This window comes from Vidua chalybeata, chromosome 14 (genome assembly GCF_026979565.1).
Source record: "Vidua chalybeata isolate OUT-0048 chromosome 14, bVidCha1 merged haplotype, whole genome shotgun sequence".
Lineage (NCBI taxonomy): Eukaryota > Metazoa > Chordata > Aves > Passeriformes > Viduidae > Vidua > Vidua chalybeata.
This window is the reverse complement of record NC_071543.1, coordinates 1,624,105-1,647,389: the sequence shown is the minus strand read 5'-3', so window position 1 is coordinate 1,647,389 and position 23,285 is coordinate 1,624,105. Positions and strand designations below refer to the sequence as shown.

Here is a 23,285-nt window from a genome sequence, read left to right as displayed (position 1 = left end):
AAGGAGCAATTCCCAGCTCTGTCCCTGATGGAAGGAGCAATTCCCAGCTCTATCCCTGATGGAAGGAGCAATTCCCAGCTCCGTCCCTGATGGAAGGAGCAATTCCCAGCTCTGTCCCTGATGGAAGGAGCAATTCCCAGCTCCGTCCCTGATGGAAGGAGCAATTCCCAGCTCCGTCCCTTATGGAAGGAGCAATTCCCAGCTCCGTCCCTGATGGAAGGAGCAATTCCCAGCTCTATCCCTGATGGAAGGAGCAATTCCCAGCTCCGTCCCTGATGGAAGGAGCAATTCCCAGCTCCGTCCCTGATGGAAGGAGCAATTCCCAGCTCTGTCCCTGATGGAAGGAGCAATTCCCAGCTCCGTCCCTGATGGAAGGAGCAATTCCCAGCTCTATCCCTGATGGAAGGAGCAATTCCCAGCTCTATCCCTGATGGAAGGAGCAACTCCCAGCTCCGTCCATGATGGAAGGAGCAATTCCCAGCTCTATCCCTGATGGAAGGAGCAATTCCCAGCTCCGTCCCTGATGGAAGGAGCAATTCCCAGCTCTGTCCCTGATGGAAGGAGCAATTCCCAGCTCTGTCCATGACGGAAGGAGCAATTCCCAGCTCTATCCCTGATGGAAGGAGCAATTCCCAGCTCCGTCCATGATGGAAGGAGCAATTCCCAGCTCCGTCCCTGATGGAAGGAGCAATTCCCAGCTCTGTCCCTGATGGAAGGAGCAATTCCCAGCTCTATCCCTGATGGAAGGAGCAATTCCCACCTCCGTCCCTGATGGAAGGAGCAATTCCCAGCTCTGTCCCTGATGGAAGGAGCAATTCCCAGCTCCGTCCATGATGGAAGGAGCAATTCCCAGCTCTATCCCTGATGGAAGGAGCAATTCCCAGCTCTATCCCTGATGGAAGGGGCAGTTCCCAGCTCCGTCCCTGATGGAAGGAGCAATTCCCAGCTCTGTCCCTCATGGAAGGGGCAGTTCCCAGCTCTATCCCTGATGGAAGGAGCAATTCCCAGCTCTATCCCTGATGGAAGGAGCAATTCCCAGCTCCATCCCTGATGGAAGGAGCAATTCCCAGCTAATCCTGGCCGAGGCTGCCCCGGACAGCCCTGGAGGGAACCTGCTGTGCATTTCTATGAGGGAGCCGGACCTCCTCTGCCAGCACAGCTGGAAAAGGATTTCCATGGGCATCCAGGGAACATCCAGGCAAGGATGAGGGCTTGGGTGCCACCTCCCACACGGAATGGAGCCAGCCATGAGCAAGGACAGCTTCCTTAACGCTAAAGGAGGCTTCCACCACCCTCCTGGCACTGATTTGAATGCCCAGCCTGCTGCTAGAGCTCCGATTTCCTGGGAATTTCCCCCATGGGTGAGGGAGCCTGGTGCTGTAGCAGCCCTGGGAGGCATCCCCAGGAGCAGGGAGCTGTGGCAAGGGCGGGTGGCATCAGGTGGCGCCGCGTGGCAGGGGATGTGCCCGAGGCATACGCACAGCTCTCGATCTCCAGCGTGCAGTTCTGCTGGTCCAGCGGGTACCTCCGCAGGTCCATCATGCAGGCGGCCGTGGTGGTGATCCTGAAAGGGGAACAAAAATAAAATAATAATAAAAAAAACCCCTCTTGTGTCTGCTTTTTGTCTTACCAAAAAAAAAAAAAAAAAAAAAAAAAAAAAAAAAAAAAGAAAGAAAAAGAGAAAAAGGAGAAATGAAAGGCAGAAGTGAAAGTCAGGCAGCATTTGGGGCCGCTGTTTCCCTGGAAACCAGGGAGATCCGGGGTGGGAGGTGTGCAGGGCGGGGGGCTGATGCGGCTCACCCCCAATGGCACGGCACAAACCCTCCGTGACTCACGTCAGCAAGGCAGCATCTCTGGTAACGGGGTGGGGAGGGACCTGCTGTGTTCCTGCTCTGCCTCTCCGGGAGAGAGACAAAGAACCCGGGAGTGGGCACAGCTCCGGCTTGGGGGGGAAGAGGAGAGGCTGCCAGCGCGGAACAGGGAGACAGCAGACACGTGTCCGTGAGGCCGAGGGTGGATTGATTCCATCACCCAGCAGTGACATATTGCTGACCACACTGTCACCCCCTTGCCTCACGAGCTGCCCCAAAGCCCCTAATTACAGCCCCCCATCCCCGTACCCCTCCATCGTGCCCGCTTTGGCACTGCCAAACCCAAACCCCAAAACCCCAGAGGGCTCTGGCAGAGCCCTCCCGCTCCACGGCCCCGCTAACGGAGGCACCCGTGTGCAAATGATTGTGTGGTCATCAAAGACACTTGGGGGATGTGTGTGCAGGTGTGTGCATCCCCCCAAAAAATAAATATGGGGAGAGGATGAGGGTGGGTGCTGCTTTGGGGTGTTGAGGCATGGGGAGGACACAGAGCAGCGCAGGGCCCGTGCTGAGGTTCAGCTGAGGATGCCAGGAGGGTTGTGTGTGTTGCACAGGAAGGAATATTGTGCATCTCTGAGATGGGGGATTTTGGGGTGGGATAGAGGAGGGCATGAGAGGCAGGGACAGAGTTAACTCCCCAGCATGGCAACACCACCCTGGAGTTAACAGGCTGCCCCTGTTTCTCAGATCTATTGCTCCCCTCACCCTTTGATGCAGTCTTCTCCCCGTGCGATGGATGTGTGCAGAGTGCTGGAGAGGGGGAGAGATTGCTGCATTCTCCCCCTATTTTTTCAATTAACCATCTGGAAGGCATTAATCAAGCTACACATTTTTTACTATGTAGGCATAACCAGTGAACTGTTAACTAGAAAGCTTTATCTTCTGAGCCCTGTGGCCTGGGAGAGAGAAAAGAGAGGGAAAAAAAGAAAAACAAGAAAGCAGGGAGGATGAGATGGCGAACCAGTGAAAGAGAAGAAAAAAAAAAAAAAAAGAAAGAGCAAAAAACATCAATGGTAGAAAAAGAGACCAGAAAGGGGGAGAATATGGGTGAAGCTGGACATAAAATTGGAAATGGGGAGGAAGGGGGCAGAAGGTGGGAGGATATAAGAAGGTGGAAGAGGGCTGCCCCAGTGGGGGTATGGGGGCAGGGGCTGTGGCAGGGCAGGCTGGCAGCCCTGCAGAGCTGCTGGCTCTTTAAGAAATCTCGTGTGCTAAATTTATCTTCTCTGCTGTCTGTGAAGTCTGTTTGTAGGAGATGAAGCCTTGAGGAGAGCCTTTGCCACTGCCTGCCGTGCTATAAATAGATCCAAAGAGACGAAGGGAATTTATATATATCCTCACTGGGTCTAGATACAACACTGCAACTGCCCTCTCTCCGAGCAGGGGGCCCAGGCGAGCTCTTAACCCTTTCATCTGTAATGCATTCGGGGTGGAGGAGAAAGCTCTGAGGGGGAGAAGGACAACAGGACAGGAACCACTTAAAAAAATTACCACCGCTGCCTTGCCCTTGCGTGGATTGCTTTCACAGCCTCGCAGCTTGGCAGCTCTAGGAGGGCAGCTGGGAACACAATGCCTGTCCCACCCTAATCCTGCTCTCTGCTGGGGTAACTGGGCATTGTGGTGGTGGGGGTAAACAAAAAGGGGAGCTGCAACCTTGGCAGGAAAGCCCAAGGTGGGAGGCGCAGAGTCGGCGGTGGCCGGGACCGAGGAGTGGGATGAGTCATCCCCCTGTGCTGCACACAGCATCCACTCTCCGGATTGCACTGCGCCCCTGGGACACCACGGCCACAAACGCGCTCCCCTGCTTTCCCTAGAGTGGGAGATGCAAAAAATGTATTAAATGAAAATTTTCCAGCCCATTTGTGGAGCCCCGCGGGCTAAAACCTCTGCACAGTGTCCATCCCAAAATCGCAGCCTGGCTGCAGGGTTGGCTGCAGAAAGGACATGCAGGCTGCTCTGCTCACAGAGGGACCCTCTCGCCAGGATTTGCTTATCACCTGCAGTGCTGGTTGGAAATGCAGAGCGTGACACAGTGAGATATGGCCACCACACTCCATGCACCAAACCCTGCTCACGCTGGCAGCTGGCATAAATCCACAGCCACGCCAATGATTTTTGCAAGATCACACCAATTTGTATCAGCAGAGATTTACATCAGGGCAGAATTTAGCCCCGTTGATTCACGAGGAAGGGACAGGTAGGACAGAAAGGAGAAAAACAAGATTAAGATGACATTTGTCCTCAAAAAGCCAGATAATGTCTTTCTTTGCAATTAAAGGACAGGTATATCCACACTGTGTAGCTCAGCATCCTCCAGAGATACCCCAGTTAGATGCAGATCCCAAACTCCAGAGGATCTGCCCATATAAAGATCTGCCCAAGCAGGTAAAATTGGAACCGTGTCGGGCTTTGTTGTGGTTTTTGAGCAGAGGTGGCACAGCCATCCACAGCTGTGCCAGGCTGCAGCCACCTGCTCATCCAGAGTGTTTCACCTGCAGTGCCTGGCCAGCCCGGGGACGCCAGCACCGCGGGACCACCAGGCGTGGGGACCTGGGTGGAACAAGATTCAAGAGGCAGCTGCGCTGGGGCACCAGCTCCAGGTCAGGTCCTGCCTCTGGGCTTCCTAAACCCTGATAAACCAACCCAGCCTGGGGAAAAGCAAGTGGCGTATCCCAGAGAGGATGGAGGTGTTTAAGTCTTTACACTTCGGATCTTACGAAGTATCCTGAACACCAACTGCCCTTTGATAGACCCTGCTTGAAGAGTCAACATTCACCTGCTCCTAGAGGGGCCAAGGAGAGCTTTCTGCAGCTCCTTTGGTGGCTGTGTACCCAGGGCAGGTGGGACTCATGGAGGGGTGAGAGGCTTCACGCACCTCTCGCAGTCAAAGGGGAGCATGAGCAAATCTCAGTCACCCCAGTGACATTTTGGGGTCACAGCACGTGCCACCTCTGGTCCAGAAGGCCACAGCACCAACCTTCGCCTCATTCTTTCGTGTGTATAAATGTATTACCTTGATACGCTCTGAGCTGTTGTGTGAAGAGATGGGTTTGCTTGGCACGTGGGAGACTGCATGGGGAGGACGGGATAGGGGGATGGATGGGGGCTGACACTCAGGAGCTCCTGTCTCAACAGGATTAAGAGAAAATCAAGGTGGAAGGAAAGTAAGAGGTGGAAAAATGAGGAGAGATGATGGCATGAGCACAGATAGGGAAGGCAGGAGTGGAGATGACAGAGAGGAGAGCAGAGAGTACAGGACAGACCAGCAGGGTGAGGGAAGAGAGGAGGATGACCAGGGGATGCACAGGGTAAAGCAGCCTGGAGAGGAAGAGCCGGAGGAGAATGAGAGGTTAAAAGAGGGAAAGCAGAGCAGCAGATACTCACTCGGTGAGCAGGGAGATGAGGAGACAGGGAACAAACCATCATCCTGTAAACAGCTCTAGACAGAGCACACTGCCTCCAGAAGACGTGAGCACAGTGAAAGGGAGCAGGGAGCACGGGGACCAGAGGGAACGCCAGGGAAGGATGCCACCTTCCCCGTGGCGCTAGCATGAGGCGCTGGCGCCCGGCCAGCCCGCATCTTCTCCCTCCCCCTCCTCCTCTCCCGCTTCTCTACCCACCTCCCTCCCCTTTTAAATTCAGAAATTTGTGTGGTGTGAAATTTCATCTGCTTTGACGGCGATTCACAGAGACACTGCCCGTGGAGGGAGCGGCTCTCCCGCGCCGCGCGCTCAGTGAAGCGTCCAGCGCCTTCCACACCGAGCCTGGCCACCACCACAGCACCCTCCAGCTCCCCTTCCCTCCCCCACTCCCTGCCCACCCCACAGGCCTCGGGGTCAGTCCCTCACATTCACAACTTTTACAGCTCCTTCCCCACAAAAAAAAAAAAAAAAAAGACATTCATGCCCTTGGTCCTAATTGCTTCTCCTGAGGTCTGTAGGCAGTTGTGCCATCCAAGCAGCCAAGGCCTCACTGTCCTGCTACTCCAGTGCACAGCTGGCAGGCAAACACGGTTCATCTGGGGGGAGACTGCTGTGGAGACAGCACCGTGCATCTCACCAAAAAATAAAGAGAAGAAAAAAGGAAAAAAGGGACATGGATGAGATGTTGAGCAGCTTGGGCAGGATGATGGAGATCCCCCTCTCTGCCAGCATCAAATGGATCAAGCAGAAGGCAAAGCAACATGGGTACCTCACCCTGGAGAGTGCCCTCATCTCCAGGAGAGGTAGAGACCACCTCTAGAAAAACATCCATGGAGCTCTAAGTCACACAGGGCTAGTTCTGGGTGTCTGATGAGGACACCCAGAACTCCAAAGAGGAAAGCTCTTCCCTCTTGAAGCTTGTATGGCCAGAGCAGATGCTGGCACGGGGAGGGTGGTGCAACCTCGACTGCTGCTTTGCATCGAGCCTGGCAGCAGCAGAGCATGGCCCCACCACAGCTGCAGCTCAAAAGGGAGCGCTCAGGATGCTGCAAACCATCAGTTCTCCACCAATATTTCAGTTCTCTGACATGAACACCACCAGCCATTTCATTCCCCCTCTGATCCTCCTCATCACTGTTTACTTATTAATGGCTTCTTCTGTCTTATTTAGAATGATTATATAAGGGCACAGGCATAGAGCAGCATAGAGCTCCAAGCTGCCATTAAACCCTGCTGCAGTCCAGGCTCTGCTTTCCCCCTCCTCCTTGCCCTGGTGCTGGCCACCCTCAGGGGAGCTGCCCATTCAGCTCCTGCCCCAGCCAGCTCTCCCTCTGCTGCAGGCCCTGAAAGCCCTGAGCCACCCATTCACCCTCTGCATCATCTCCAGCGTGCTGGGAGAACCGAGCTCACAGCCACAAGTGTGAGGGGTAAAAGATTACTTCCCAAAAATGTGACCTGATTGCAAAAGGAGGAAGTCCAGGCTTTCTAAGGAGGATTGAGTGGGAAAGGGGAGAAGACCATTTCCTTTGAGGCATTGCTAAAGTGAGTGGGGGGCTTTCCCCTTAAAGCTCATCCTCACAAAATAAACGTCTGCATTGTGACTGTGTCTATTCCCAGCAAATTAAAAATGCCTGGCACTGGCTTCTGTGGCCAGTGTCAACTGGCTTGGAACAGTCTTGGTCTACACTGCAATTTCTACCCCACAGAAAGGGTCTGGCTGCATGCAGAAAGCCTGCTGGGAATGCTCACCAGCCTCTGCTGGGCTCCAACTGGGGATGCCCAAGGGACTGTTTTGGACACGGAGCAAAGCCAGGAAACAAACTGCCTGTGGAGGACACTGATGTTCAGTGTCCAGGAACATTCCCCAACACCTTTGGCTTGGAAAGGATGCTGACTAAAACTCGTTATGGCTGAGATCAGGAGGGGAGCAGCACAAATCCCCCCACCACTGCCTTTCTAATTCCATGGGAGACGCAGCCAGCAAACACCTCACCCCATTTCCCAGTTCTGGATGAAGTGCCACGATGCAGGGGCTAACACAAACACTCTCACACAGCCAAAGACAAACATTTAAGTTGCTGGTTGCAACTTTCTGGATTCCAGATCTCCCGAGAAGCTAAGGATGCTGCCGTCCCCTCGGGATGCAGACTCCCAAAGCTCTCAGCAGTTTGCAGCAATAAGGAGAAGGGATGGAAGCTCAGGTTCTGCAGGACTTATTCAGGCTCGCCCCATGGGGCACGTTAGACTCCTACAGGAATTCTGGTGACTAAGAGTAGAAAGAGAGGCAAAATTACTGTTTTGCTAAACATGGGAATAAAACCAAAACCGAGTTCTTATTCTGTACATTCTCAAAGTCAGTCATAAAAAACATGCTGGCAAATGTCACCTTCTGCCTGGCAGTAAGCACAAACTTCCAAGGGCCTGGAGGGATTTATAAACCCGTGGTGAATTTTGCCATTCTTTTAACACAGTCTGATCTTTGCAAACTCCTGGAGGTCATGATTGAACCAAGAGCAAGGCAAGGATATGGAATATTTTCCCCTTGTGTCGTTTGCCTAAAACTGACTCCACAAGCCTTGGCACAATCCTGCTAAGGTCACTCTGTTTCCAGAAGCATCTGTGCTTGCACAGGCATCCTTTGATAAATAACAATGTGCACTGCACTCAGATGGGAGGAAAAGGAAGCTTTTCTAATCTAGTACTCAGGGTACCACTCCTCTTAACCAACCATTTTTCCACCCTGGGAAAGTGCAAAGCTGAGCTGCCTTGACTGCAAGGTTTTTGTGCTCCTTTATTCCGTCCCAAATGCACCATGCATTTGGCCAGCTGCCAGCTGAACTGGGAGACAAGAGAGTGGTGGAACACCTTTAAAAAGCTTCTTCTCCTACAGTTGTTTCAGATATCAGCGACTTGCACTTAACAGAATATCTCCCTTCAAGAGCATCAGGCTGGCACAAGTTGCATTACTAAAACAGCAAAACTTAAACCTATGGGAGGTGGCAAAGAACAGGAAAAGCCCAGGGACGGGCTCAAGAGTGGTGGCTGGGACAGGATATGCAGGAAGAAAGAGGAAGAGGTGCTGCCAGGGTGAGCTGGGGGCTCAGGGCACACCAGCTGCCTCAGGAGACAGTGGATGCTCCCTGACCTCTGTTCCTGCTGACAAACAACTCAGACTCATGGGAGATGTAGCACAGGCAGCAATTCCAGCCAGGATAGTGCTTGCCTTTGTTCTTGCAAAGATGCAAGGATGTTAAGGATGGAGGAGCAGCTTTGGCTTTGCTGCTTTGTCCTGTTTTAGTAAGCTCCAATTTCTTCCACATCCTCTAAGGTTATTGAGAAATGTCATATTATTAAACTTTCTTCAGGTGTTTCCTGTTAAATCCATCATCCCAACCCTAGGAGGCAAAAATGCAGGAGAGGATCTATCCTTAACCTCAACTGGGGAGCTGAGCTCTTAATTAAACCCTGATTTCCCCTCACCCACCTAATGAACTCTTCTCCAACCTCCACATCTTTGTGCTAAGGAGCTGGCCCAAGGCAGGGCTTGGGGGTGGGAGCAGGACAAGGCCCCAGGACCAGCTCTAAGGGATGGATGGATGGATGGATGGATGGATGGATGGATGGATGGATGGATGATGGATGGAGGGATGGATGGATGGATGGATGGATGGATGGATGGATGATGGATGGAGGGATGGATGGATGGATGGATGGATGGATGGATGGATGGATGATGAATGGATGGATGGATGGATGATGAATGGATGGATGGATGGATGATGGATGGATGATGGATGGATGATGGATGGATGGATGGATGATGGATGGAGGGATGGATGGATGGATGGATGGATGGATGGATGGATGGAGGGATGGATGATGGATGGATGATGGATGGATGGATGGATGATGGATGGATGGATGGATGGATGGATGGATGGATGGATGGATGGATGATGGATGGATGATGGATGGATGATGGATGGATGGATGATGGATGGATGGATGGATGGATGGATGGATGGATGGATGATGGATGGATGATGGATGGATGGATGGATGATGGATGGATGATGGATGGATGGATGATGGATGGATGGATGGATGGATGGATGGATGGATGGATGGATGGATGATGGATGGATGATGGATGGATGATGGATGGAGGGATGGATGGATGGATGGATGGATGGATGGATGGATGGATGGATGGATGGATGATGGATGAATGGATGGATGGATGGATGGATGGATGATGGATGGATGGATGGATGATGGATGGATGATGGATGGATGGATGATGGATGGATGGATGGATGGATGGATGGATGGATGGATGATGGATGGATGGATGATGGATGGATGGATGGATGGATGGATGATGGATGGATGGATGGATGATGGATGGATGGATGGATGATGGATGATGGATGATGGATGGATGATGGATGGATGGAGGGATGGATGGATGGATGGATGGATGATGGATGGATGGATGGATGGATGGATGGATGATGGATGGATGGATGATGGATGGATGGATGGATGGATGGATGGATGGATGGATGGATGATGGATGGATGGATGGATGGATGGATGGATATGAGTCCAACATTTTGCACCCCAGCTGCCATGGGTGAGATTTCTGTTGCCTTTGTCTAACCTGCAGACGGAGCAGGCAGAGCTCCCAGAGAAGGGTAGAGCCTGAATCATCTCACACATTTCCAGAGAAACCTCTCACAGGGAGGGAAAGGGAAGCAAAAATAGTGGATTTCTTCCCTGCTGGGCTGTGAGATGGGAGAAGAAAATTGCTCAGTGGTCTCAGTGCAGAAAAAAACTCCTCAGTATTAAAAACTCCTGTCTTAACCCATCAGGCCAGATTCTTGCAGAAAATCAATGAATACCCATGGAGAAAAGAAGGGCATGGCTGCAGACAGCAGCTCCAAGTGAGACAAGAGCAGAAGAAACCTTTCTATTTGCTGAAGAGCTAAATAACCCCGGGCTGGGACCTGGGGAATGCAACACTGCCAGGGCTAGATCCTGATCAAGGGGCAGGTTGGGGATGGGGGCTATGGAGAAGCCCCCAGGAGGAGCCCCAGCCGTGGGCAGCAGGCAGGGCAGGCTCTGGGGTGGCACGAGGGGCTGTGGCAGTGTCCCCAAGGCTGGATGGGGACATCAGGTGGGATGTTTGACACCACCCTGCGCTGCTCCACAGTGCCAGGTGAGCCAGAGGGATGTCCTGGCTGCTGCCTTGCCCAGCAGCGAGGTCTGGTCCCCACGTGGGTCAGCAGTGAGAGGCTGGCGGCCCCCAGGAGCAGCTGACTGGTGAGAAGTCACCACGGAGAGCAGAAACGAGGTGCTGCCAAAGCAGATACAGCCAGCATCTCTCAGCTTAAAAAAATTTGAGGTGATTGAAGCATGGCAATTCTCTCCCTCTTGCTTTAAGGGATTTTTTACACTGATGAGAGGGTTCTGCCTCCCCAGGAGAGCATTCCTTGGGCTTGGAGCCCCACGGTGCCTTGGCACCTCTGCGTGCTCCCGAACTGACTCATCCCTCAAGCACACCTCGTTACATCACCAGGGCCAGGAATAAAAACCCCCACTTCACACATGCACACGTTCCCCAGCACACCCCCACTTCGCAGGAGGAGATCCCTCCTTCCCTCCGCGCAGGATTTAGCCTCCACCACCAAATTCCTCTGCAGTTTTCCAGTTGCTCAGTTTACACTGCCTGGCCCCTCGCCAGCCAGGCATCATCCACGCTGCTCCCAACATCCCAGATTCCCCACCAGCCCAGGGATGCAGCCTGGCCTCCTCCAATCACCTGTTTTGCCAAAAATCCAGTTCTGCCTCTAATTAGAACAAAACCAAATGGCTTCAAGATTTCCCTGAAGGATGTTTTAAAGCTGGTTTCAAATACGATTCCCCAATTACCACACGAGAATTTCAGCATTGTTACAGTGGTTGCTATTTTTAGGTCTCTGAAAACAGACAGCAAAATGCTGGTGACATCAGCACTTGACAAGTGTCGACTTGTTTCACTACCAAATGGATGCTGAATGGTCTGGGCAAGGAAATAAAAATCCCAGACCAATGGATAGCTCGAATGTGTGATAATGTAAAGCTTATTGAATATTGGGGCAGGGCTCCAGACAGTGTCTGGAGGTCCAGAGAAAGCCTTGGCAATTCTGTTACTCAAACATCAATGGTGGTTGTAAAGCAGCTTGTAAGAGTGAGGGAAATATTGACCTAAGTGAAACATCAACGTTCGCTGGCACGGTTTTTCTTAAATGAAAAAAAATTCTCCCTAATTTTTTGCTCAAAATTTGAAGGAACCGATGCAATTTCAGCCAAAAAAAAAAAAAAACAACAACAACAACAACAAAAAAAACCATTAGGTGGCAAAATATATTAAATTTAGCCAGTGCTATCCAGATTTTCCTCACTGTTTTATCCACCTCCCTCCACCACCCAGCAACTGTGTCTTTGTGGGTAGCACCTTCAAGCCTCCCTTTGTGTTGCAGGATTTCCACACCATTTTTGCACTCCCCTGTTTCACACCATGGGTAAACACCCCTCCTGTGCTCCACAGGCACTCCTCACTCCAGCAAGGTGTTCAGGGGCCAGGTGAGTGCAGGCACCACCGTGCCAGGCTCCACCTCCTGCATCCTCCCATCCCGTCCGTGCTTGCAGGGCTGGGACTGCCCTCTGGGCTGGCTCAGGGCTCTGTTTGGGGTTTGTGCCATCTGGCAACTGCTTGGGGAAGGGGGTAGGAAACACCAGTCCCGCATCCCAGCATCACTGCTGCTGTTTATTCATTCCTTTTGTTGGAGACCTGGCAGCCAGCTATTAATGTGAGCCCGGTGGGAATTAATTTTGGAGTAAGCTTTTGTATGGAACGCTTCCCTGAGATGGAGCTGGATTGCACTTCCTTCAACCATTAATTTGCTAATTCCACCAAAACCGAGAGGAACATGCTTTTCTGACACCCAGCTTTCACAGTGGATTACAGGGCTTCATTTACTCGTGCAAACAAGTTATCTGGAGCCTGCTCTTGTTCTCACAGCAGTCAGCAACTCCTGATGACTTGGGTGTGCCTTAACTGGGACCCTGGGGTCTGGTCCAGGGATTGAGCCTGGTCCTGCTGGTCCCTGGAACGCTTGCTGAAGGCAGAGGCCTGCCAGGATGTCATCCTTCCCTGCTCTCTGACATCAGAGCCTGCTGGAAAAAAATGACTGTTGTGCCACAAATAGCATGATTGAGTCACTTTGCTACAGGACCAGCTCAGAGGAGGGGGAAGCGACTGGCGAGAAGGGAGAGGAGCAGGAGATGTGGGATCTTGCTCGGGGGAAAACAGGAAAACAAAGGAAAAGAATCAGGTATTGCCTCCTTTGGCCCTCTGTCATCAGGGCGACTCCATTTCATAAATTCCTCCACAAAATGCAAGGCAGGAACAGGCTTCAGAGCACAGGTTGGACCTGCACCTCTCTTCCTGTTGGCAGGGCAAGCCTGGCTGCACATTTACAGAGAGGAGGGGAGCTCAGGTGGATATTCAGGGACTGTTTTCTTGCTTGCTTACACCTGCTGTGTGTTTTTCAGGAGGATCACCTGAAAAAAAAAAAAACTGGACCTAGTTTTTTTTCCCTGTTTTCAGCAAGATTTCAGGCCCAGGAGTCAGTATAGAAGTCAGCCCCAAAGAAATCCCTTTCCTACCACTGTGAGCAAAGCCAGAGGGACTTGAAGCATTCAGGGCACCCCAGTGCTTTCAGCAAGCCATCCTGACCTGAGGTACAGCTGGGGAGCAGGAGCTGCCATTGCTCAGAGCATCACTTTTGCAATTGCCATTTTCTCCAGGGGCAAGGGAACAGCTTCCAGGAAAACCAGCCAAAAGTTAAACCAACACAGGCGGCTCTTACTGAGGCCCTGGAAATAGTGGGCAAACAGCTGTCATTTTTTTCTTTTGGCCTGGGTGCAATTTTCCTCTTCTCTCCCATTTGCACAGGTCATTCCAGGGAGCTGGAATGGGAGGGACAGTGCATGAGGAGCTGGCACAGTGTCCCAGCCCCCAAAAGCCTCCAAGGACTGGCACTGCCTGGCAGCTGTGCTGCTAGGTTCACCCTGCTCGTTCTTCGAGCTGACTAAATGGCAGCTGATAAAAATACACTTGTGCTTCTGCTGTGCAGGTGTGTGCAGAGATTGCCCACCAGCCTGGAGGAGGCAGCTCTGTGCTCAGGTGGGCTGATCAGCAGCAAAGAGCAGCCTGAGCTCAGCAGCACTCTTTGCCCCCTCCTTCCTGAATTTATACTCCTACCTGCCTCCAAGTCAAAACACCTTCTTGCCTGGCCTTCACTCCTGTTTTAATACAATGAGAAGATCCGGGGGAGTCAGCTGTGGGGCTGCTGCAGTCTCTCTGGTGGGTCAGTAAAGCCAGCTCGGGGCTCTCTGACAGTTTCAGCCAAACAACATCAGTGGCCCGAGGGAGAGAGATGGATGTACCTGTCCTGGCAAGGGAGAGGCACAGCAGGGACAAAGCTGGGTCACAAAGCTGGGTTTGTTGCACCTTTTGCTGTCTCTGGGCCTGGAGCAGAAGGCATTCATTAATTGAAGGGCAAAACCAGCCCAGATATGACCCCAGGGACCCCAGGCTGCCCCTCAGCACCAGCAGTGGCTGCTTCTCCTTTGGCTTCCCTGGGCTCTGCTGCAGGGAGAGCACAGGGCACAACCACCTTGGGCAGGATGATGTTCTGGGCAGCCTCCTGCTTTGCCATGCCTGCACCCTCCCTACCCTCCCCAAAACAGCCCTGCCACTCAGAGAGGTGTAAAATAACCCTGCAAGTCACACTTTGCCACAGAACACAACAGAGCACAAGAGCTGATACTGTAAATGGGAAGGATGGGTGTATCCTCTCTGAAGAGGAAAGGTCTTTCCTCCCCCTTTGCTCCCCCCTTCCCTCCATCTCTGGGACAAAAGCCCAGAGATGCTATCACAGATATTTGTGGAGGCAGGTCAAAAGAGCCAGCTATGAATTTTGGTAATTGAAAAGGAAAAAAAAAAACATGACAAAAATAAAAAATTCTCACCAAACAAACCTAACAACAATACAAAAAAACCCAAACAAACAAACAAACAAACAAAAAAAAACCCTGTGAATAAAGCAAATAAATACAGGATTGGAAAAATAATTTCCTGGATTTCAGCTACAGCATCCTGCAGCTGCAAATTTACCTTTTTGCCCTCTACTTCTCCATTCAGCTTTATTACCTACCCTTGCCCCTTCACATACCTGGATAACAGAGTAAGACCAACCTTTTCTCCCTCCACTTCACACAAGCACAATAATTTCAAAGGCCTTAGACTTGCCTATGTCAATTTGTTCCAGGTACCACAAAAAATGTCCTCACTGAGGACCATTCTCCTACCAGATATCAATTTTCAAGCCTCAATCCTCGATTGTTCTAGTAAACAGATGTTTTCCTTAACCTTACACAAACCTATCTTGAACACAAAAAATGACTGAAGTGGTTTGACTAAAAGCCTACAGAAATTTAGTCTTCAATATCACAGTAACAAAGGCTCATCTCCATAGCCCAAACTTGCAGAAAATTATGAGCAACTGAAAATGAGTGTTTCAAATGGAAGTGTTATGCAACATGAATGACAGTGACCTGAAACGCCCAGAGCAGACTATTCCCCTCTCCAGCATCCATCTATAGCAGCACATGAAATGTTGGAGGCCTGAAAGAAGGAGCCATTTCCAGCTTGGAGAAAGAACAGAGACACAAAGCCGTGTAGCACTTGAGTATCTTTTGGGTCCTTGCCTTACCAGAATATTTTTGGAGACGGGAGGAGTTTAAATGAGGCGTTGTTTTTGACAGCAACCATTAAAGCAAACCCTTGGACTCACCTGAGGCCGTACAGGACGGTCCCGTCAGGATGGAGCCGAATCATGCGGTTCTTCACCGTCACCCCGTGCAGAAAGGACTTCTTGTCGTTCAGGAAGTAGGTGTCAGGCAGCCACAGCTGGTCAGCCACCCGGTTGTCCAGGGTCAGGTTGAGAGGAAGGTCGTTGTAGGCCAGGCGTTTGTCCCGCCAGCTCTGCTGGAAGTACATGGTGATGGTGTAATCCTGGCAGAGAAAGGGGCACACGTCAGCCTGGGGCCACTGCAGCTCCAGCCCTTCACCACCGCCACTGCCGACACCTCCCCGAATTCCTTGGCGCCCAGTGTGTGGGTCCACACCTCCAGCACTCTTTTATTTTGTTTGTTTGTTGTGGTTTTTTTTCTTTTTTTTGTTATTTTGGAGGGGTGTGTGCTGTGATTTGTTCTGTGAAAATGGGAGCAAAACGCCATTACGTTCTGTCGCCTGTTTCCCCTGTCCTTGCCACTTATGTTTCCAATCAAGCAAAACTGCCTGCCAGTCCTGCTGTGCCAGCCTGCTGAGAGCTTGTCTCCACCACCAGCAGCAGTTCAGGCTACGGGAGCACCAAAGGGTGTCAGCCAACAGCGGCTACCCAGCAAAGACTTCCAGGGATGCTCCCCACTCCCCTCACACAAAGGTCACATAAAGGAAATCCACCCATGTCCAGGCACTGCTCGTTAGTTGGTAAAAGCCAATTTTGTTTTCAGCAGAAGCTGAGGCCGTTCCAAAGGGCACAGGGAGAGCCTCACCTCGAGGCCAAGGTTTCAAGGTCGGGCCAGGCCAGCCGTGACAAGCTCTGAGCACTTGCCTCGCTACAGGAGCTGAGTCAGGAGTTCGTGGTGGTTCTCAGGAAGGGACATATGGGGAGGAAATCTGTCGGCAGTGGAGCATGATCCACTGGTAAAGGGGCAGTTCCCTGAAACATTCCCCATAAATTTGGACATCAGGAGGAAGTTCTTCATGGAAAGGGCTGTTAACCATTGGAATGGCGTGTCTAGGGAGGTGGTGGAGTCCCCATCCCTGGAGGTATCCAAGGAACAACTGGACGTGGCACTCAAGGCCATGGTCTGGCTGACAAAGCAGGGGCCAGTCACAGGGGGAACTCAATCGTAGAGGTCTCTTCCAGCCTAAATAATTCTGTGATTCCCAAACCATCCCCAGCTAGCACAATGCCATACAAGCCTCCTGCTCCCCTCCTGTCCAACAGAGAAAAGCTGACACTTAAAACTGTTGCTAACACACGAATTGTATGGAAGGGAGCAGGAGCTGTTGGTGGCTGTAGCTCTGCAGAAACCAAACCCGTTGCTGGGCACATCCAGAGGCCTGGGATCAGCCTGTTCAGAGGCACAGTATGGCGCCACAAAATAGAACAGTTTCTTCTCCTCAGGTAAACAAGCAGTACAGCGAGGAGTCTTGTACACACCAATGACAGGAAACACTCTCAGGAAACATTCTCACAGCAGGTCTTAAATAGGCTGGGGGACAAGATTTTTGGGGTAAACCAGATAGCATTAGAATAATAGGCTGTTAGTTAGGAAGTGGGCACAAGTCCTGTTGACAGTGACCTTACAGAAATCAGAGATTTTCCCCCAAGCCCTTAAATAAAAAGCATTTTTGCTTTTTATTATTATCTAGAACCATTGGGATCACAGACATATTGTCTCTTCTCAAGCAGTCCCTAGAGTGCCACAGGAATCCCCTTGACCACATGAATTTGCAGGATGAGCCCTTCTGCTCTGCAAATCCCCGTTCTGTGCGAGGAGCTGGTGAGGAGCTTGCTCATGCACCAACATCTGGGCTGAGCACTGAGGCATCTGCCTGCCTGTCTTCTCCCACAGACTTCATTCAAAGCCAGGTTTGATTAACACCTCTGAAAACAAGCTCAAATAATCCCACATCACGGATAATGCCAGCTTTTGGGTATCTAACTATGATTCAGAAATCCGGACCCACATGCACATCGGAAAGGTCACGGTGTAAATGTGCGGAGTACGCCAGAGACAGAGCTATATCTGTCACTTTCTGTGCTGCCTTGAGAGGAGCAAAGACGCAGTGACAGCTTTCTGGCCAAGGAACTGTTTTGCTCTGCTTTCTAAAGGCCTGTAAACTCCTGCCTCAGAGGCCTCACAGTCCATCTCTCTGAGGCACAAACATTCTCATTCTGGGCAGGACCCTGCAAAGGAAGAATCCCTCCCAGGGTGCTTGGGGCTGCACTGCAGTGAGAGCACAGAGGAGCAGAGCACCCAAATTCCTGAAGCCTCTTACTCCTGTTGGTAACAGACTCATCCCCTGCCTGTGGGACACTTGGCTAGAGAGGCATCCTTCCCATTCCCCCCTCTGAGAACCCCACCCGCACATCTTGGCAAGCTCCTTCACTGACCTGCATTTTTCTAATCCTTGACAGAGCCCTGCAACACCTCACCCCTAACCAGGCCACCCTGCTGTCACTGCAGGCTCCTGCCAGCCTTCAAGAAGCAGCAGGCAAGAGGTGGCACTGATCTCCAGAAGACAAAAAGGGCAAGCTGCTTAGAGAGTGAACAATGCACCTTCTAAAACACATCCTCTGTGTTCCCAGGGCTGATGGGAACAAGCTCAGAGGGGTGCTGGCAGCAAAGCCTACGCCCTAGCCATCAGCTAGATGATGTTCTTCAGGTGCAGAGAGCTTCCTGGGGAAGAACAGCCAGCCCAGGGCTGAGCTCTGATCTCCAACCTTCCTGGGCTCCTTGGCACAACAGATTTCTCTGGGCAGCACTTGATAGCCGTGTCATGATAACCACGCTTCATGCAGTGCCTCAGGTTTCCTTCAGCCTCTCTCTCTGCTGATTCCTGTGCTCCACTTCTTGTTCCACTGCTCTCATCACATTGCTGAACAGGATTTCAGCAGGCAGGATTTCTGGGCAGAGGGAAGAGCAGGTGTCCACCCCACAGTGGTCAGCCCTCCCCGGAGGGACAAGGGGCACTGAAATGGGATGGACAGAACCAAGCTATGGGGAAGAGGGACAGGGCAGGCACAGCTGGGGGCTGGAGGCAGCCCTGGCAGGGCCCCTCCAGCAAGTGAGAGGGCAGAATCCAGGAGAGGAAGCAGCGAGCTTGCCTTCCCCTTCATCCCCCATTTCCTGGCCAGGCAGTTATGAAGTACCCATGTGCCACCCTAACATCACATCCTGGCCAGGCTCCAGCGCTGCTGGGACCTTAATCACAGCCTTCCTTCCAGAGCACACACAGTGATGGCCAGGGGTGAATTGTTCTGCAGAAGCAGAATGGCCAGATGGAGCCAAGGCATGCAGGGGTTCATAGGTTCAGGAATCAGAAGTCATGAGCCCGATTTTCCTCCAAGCCTTGGATGACGATGCCTTTGTTGTGGGGTTTTATCTGTCACTGGGCTAATATGAGGCTTTCCCAAACCTCCCACTAATCCATGACACTCACGAGCCTGCTGATGCCACAGATAGTACACGAGCTGGGGTTCCCAGAATCACCAGCTGACAGCAGTTGGCCAATTTACCAGGTTCAGTGAGGAACTTTGAATCCAAACACACCTGGAGCCCACACACCCCTCCAGCTCCTCCTTCCACCTCACCACTGAGGCACTTTGGTGGGACAACACAGCTGGAGCTCCCTGCTGCCTGTGCAAGGGCTAAGTGAGGGGTTTTCCCTCTGCACACACACCCAGGGAGCAGAGTTCTCCACTGGTGCTGCGGGAGGAGCAAACGAGAGGCGCAGGAAAATCTGACTTTCCCCTTGTCTCTAAACTGGCAGCCTAGACCCTCTCCACCCTGCACCAGTGCAGCTCCAGCAGCAACAAAAATGCTTCCAAATGATGGATCTCCCTGGGTCTTTGTGGGGGACCATAAAATGCTCAGGCAGGGCCAGAGTCTGGCCATGGCCATCACAGCTGGGGCAAGGATGGGAGAGCTTTGTGGGGAGCTCCCAGCTCGCCCTGCCAAGCTAATCAGCACTGGGACAGAAGGCAGGACCCCCACATGTGCCAGGCCACCCTGTGCAACCTCCTGCTTCATCTGGTGCCTGCTGGGGGAGAAGAGGTGAGGCTGGAAGCAGGGAGATACCACTCCTCACCAGAAACTCCCTGCAGGTTGCACGGCACTTTGGAAAGTGTTCAGCGTGAACCTGGAATTCATTGTTTAAAAAACAAATGCTGGGACAGGACAAAGGGGGCTTTTGAAGAGTGGATATGAGCAGACATTGCATGCCTCCCCTTGCTCTCCCTTTTTCCATCCCAAGGAAAAGCAAGCTTTGCAAAGACACCTGCAAACTCTGTCCAGCTGGGCTTTGCTACCAGAGCTGAACTGGCCATGTCAGGCTGCCCTGCCCTGCCCCGCATCCCACTGTGGGAGCTGAGATGGCAGAATCAACAGCTCTGGCCAGGGGGAAGCTGTTTCAGCCCTGCTGAGGCTCACTGACCTAAAAAGCACATGCCTCTTTGCTAAAATGGCTCAAAACAAGCCTCTCTTCCTTCTGTGCCAGCCCAGCAGGGGCCAGATCCCTTGGTTTGTCCCCAGAGTCTGGTACCCAGCGATCCCAGCTCCAGCACCACTCCCAGATTCACACAGAATCACAGAGTCACCGGGTTGGAAGAGACCTCCAAGATCATCGAGTCCACCCCAGCCCCAACACCTGAACTGAACCCTGGCACCCAGTGCCACAGCCAGGCTTTGTTAAACACCTCCAGGGATGGGGACTCCACCACCTCCCTGGGCAGCCATTCCAGAGCTTTAACACTCCTTCTGTGAAAAACTTCAACTGCCTGCAGCAGCAGCAGCAGCAGCAGCAGCAGCAGCAGCATCCCTGAGCTGCCCTCCTGGTCCAGCCATGTGTGGGACGGCTCTGGGCACCACAGCTCCCCCCCCGCAGCTCGATGGCACCTGAGCCTGCTGGAAAGCTGGGGATCTGCTGAGCCTGGCCTCCCTGAGGGATCCCTGCACATGCCTGGCTCTGCTGAGCAGCTCCGTGCCAGCTGCCAGCCCCCCATTCCCCTGCTCCCAAGTTTTCCAAGGTTTTTTTTCTCTCTCCTCCTTCCTGCTCCGTGAGGCACACAAGGCAGAGGTGAGAGCTGGCGGACACTCGTAGTGCAGAGGTGCTCCCCTGTGAGCAGAGTTCACCTAGAGGGACACAAAAAATACTGCAAAAGGAAGGGGAGGTTACCTGGGGGCCCCATGTGCTGGGATGATGGGGTGTCCTACCAGCTGCTGAGGACAGGAGTGCTAAAATCCATCTCCAGATGAAAGGACACGGATAATTCCAGCCTTTCCTGAAGCTCAGCTGAGCCCCCAAAACCAAAGATGGTGTACACCGTGAGTGGCTGGAGTGTTGACACGGCAGGGGCATGAATGGAGGAAGGTGTTTCCTGCAGAACCCCAGAGGCAACAAACTCAGCCAAGCATGCACAGGGATTCCCCAGACTCTCAGAGGACAGGGCAGAGAAGTCTGAGGGAACAGCAGCTGAGTCACAGCAAGAAGGGAAATAAGCTGGCACTATTGGTATGAATTCAAGAATGAATTTCCACTGGCTCATTTTCCAAACACCTTTATTAACATCTATCCTATAAGCTGCTTCTCCCCCTCCGCCTCACAGAGCCCCTTTTGGGAGTGAAATGCTCCTTGGGAAGCAAACCTGGACTGGCCCTGGACCCCTCCCCACCGGCGGTGGCTCTGTGCAGCCCGGGAGCAGCACTGTCACACGACACCGAAGCTGCCTCCTGGGAAGTGTCCCGGGTTAAGATGCCAGATCTGAGTGGAGGAACAAACATGCTTGTGCAGAGGAAGGCAAAGTCTGGGGGGACCGAGGCAGTGAGAGGATCTGTGAACCAGGGAAGGGGACTGATGCAGGAGAGGAGCCACTGCTGCCATGGGCAGCACAGGCTGGGTGCTGCTGAAGATGTAACACCCTGGAAGGCAGGAGGAAGCTGAAGCTGGAGGTAGCAGATGTTATCTGAAGCCACCATAACTCAGTGGGGACACAGAACAGCTGCTGGTGGGCCAGCCATGGCTGTTAAATGGCGTGCAGGGATGTGCCCAGACCACCAAGGGACACAGCCCTTCAGGGAGTCAGCTCAGACCAGGAACTGAACTGCCTTGTCCACAGAACAAGGAACAGCAAGTTAAGGGACCACAGGGCATCGTGCCCATTTCTGTCACTGCTGTGACAGGATGGGTACAAAATGAAGGAGCCTCTCTCCTCCTGCAGTCCTGTGTCAGTTTGCAGGACACAAGCATGCTCTGAGCCCAAGTGGAGTTCTTACAAATGTGTTTGTGCTGGTTTTGGAGACACAGGTGTACTGTGTCAGACCAAAAGCCTTTATACAGTCATAGCCTGTCTTCAGTAACAGGAAAGAGAATGGCAGGGAGGAATAGAAGTTTAAAAGGGTCTTTGTTGTGATACTTAATTCTGCAGCTATTTGGACTTAAGGATCTCCTCAGTCAGAGCTGGTACCTCCTTAAGTGAAAATGCTCATTTTCTCTTATGAGATCTTGTCTTATTTCTCAAAATATTCAACCTTTGGCATCTGCAATCTTGTGGCCATGAGTTCCACAGCTGAGTTCTTCACTGAGTGCACATCACTTTAAACAGGTACAAGTCAGGTTTTCTCTTTTCCAGCTCCCTGTAGTGCTTGTATTAAGCTGGTAAACAACCACAGCCTTGTGCTCTCAGGCTCGGTGTCCCACCTCCTTTTAGACACTTCAGGGTTACTCATCAGAGCACAAATAACTCCAAACACTCTCAGAACTACTTGAGAGGCTCTGACAGAGGCAGGAGGCAGCAAGGCAGGGAGAACTGTTGCAGGGGTTAAGCACAGAGCAGAGCTCTGGCAGAGTCTGACGTTCAGCAATGGGTTGTTGCACAAGAATAGACTGAAGACAAGGTAATGGAAATAACTTTCCACAGAGCCTGTGCAATTAGATGTTACAAAAGCATGAAGTCAGGAGCATAAGAGTATTTTGGAAGGTCTAAGCATTAATATGGAAAATAAATTCAAGTTGTTATGGAAAGGAACTCACGGGGAGGAATAGCTCAAGGATGCTGAGCCTGCTGCTGCAAGGCTCCATCTTCCAACTGCTTCCATGTTTGAACAGAACTCCCAGCAGCTGCTCCCTAAATCCCCAGCACAGCTCCTAAGAGACACACCTCGTGGGCAGGCTGGGTCAGATCATTTTCCTTCGTGCTGTGACCTAGAGAAGCCTCAGCACTGAACTAGTCCAGGGGCAGAAGTGTGCAGGCTCATTAGGGGCTCCACTAGACTCAGGCACCAGGACCAGAAATTGAAATAATGTGTGTGGAGAGGTCAAATATTTGCTCAGAATACAGCAATTCTGGCAGCACAGATATTGCTGTATTGTGCCTGGTCCATTTTTGTGGATGGCAGATGAGGGGGGTACCTTTCAGTGGGGCTTTGGAAATGAAGGTGACTGTTCCAGGATGCTTCACCAAGCACTTGTAAGGCACTGGGAACAAGAACTTTTCTGCAGGGGAGAGAGTGCACTGCTCCCTGCTGCTGCAGGGCTCTGGGCATGAGGGATAAAGGAGGTTTTGCAACTCACCTCTAGCTCTGGCTGTACCACTTGACTTTTCCCCCCCCCGACTTTGATAAAGAACCTCCTTTTGGAGAAGCAACCAAATAAAAGTCCTTCCCTATATAAGCAAATGACATATGGTCTCCTTGTCCAAGATCACAAAAGAACATTAGGAAAGCCAAGATGCTCCAGAAAGAGGGAGAAAAATGGAACATCTGACTTAGTAAAAACCAAGCTGCCACTGCCAGAGACTAATGAACAGTTTGCTGGCTTCAACTTCTTTGATGATTAAACACCAGCTCCTGTTCCCGTCATTCCTGGGAAAGAAATTAAAGGACAAAGTAGTCCTCAAGTATGTTTCATTTGAAGGAGGGGAAAGGGGAAATAAGAGGAATTGTTTTGAAGGGGAGAAGACAGGATCTGCCTGCAGTCAGCTACAGGGAATTGGAACGGTGTAAAATGTACAGGATTGTACAGGAATGTACAGGAATATACAGGAATGTACAGGAATGTACAGGAATGTACAGGAATATACAGGAATGT

At 51.8% G+C, this 23,285-nt stretch overlaps 1 protein-coding gene across 2 annotated transcripts in view; it reads right to left on the bottom strand.

The window, feature by feature from the left end:
- LOC128795126 (gamma-aminobutyric acid receptor subunit beta-4) overlaps positions 1-23,285 on the bottom strand; it is a 74,341-nt gene that overhangs the window by 10,193 nt on the left and 40,863 nt on the right. For both annotated transcript variants that reach the window (XM_053955651.1, XM_053955650.1), the window contains exons 4-5: positions 15,199-15,419; positions 1,482-1,564 (exon numbers count right to left, since the gene is read on the bottom strand). In XM_053955651.1, the coding sequence (XP_053811626.1) occupies positions 1,482-1,564; positions 15,199-15,419 (304 nt within the window). The remainder of the gene's footprint in view (positions 1-1,481; positions 1,565-15,198; positions 15,420-23,285) is intronic.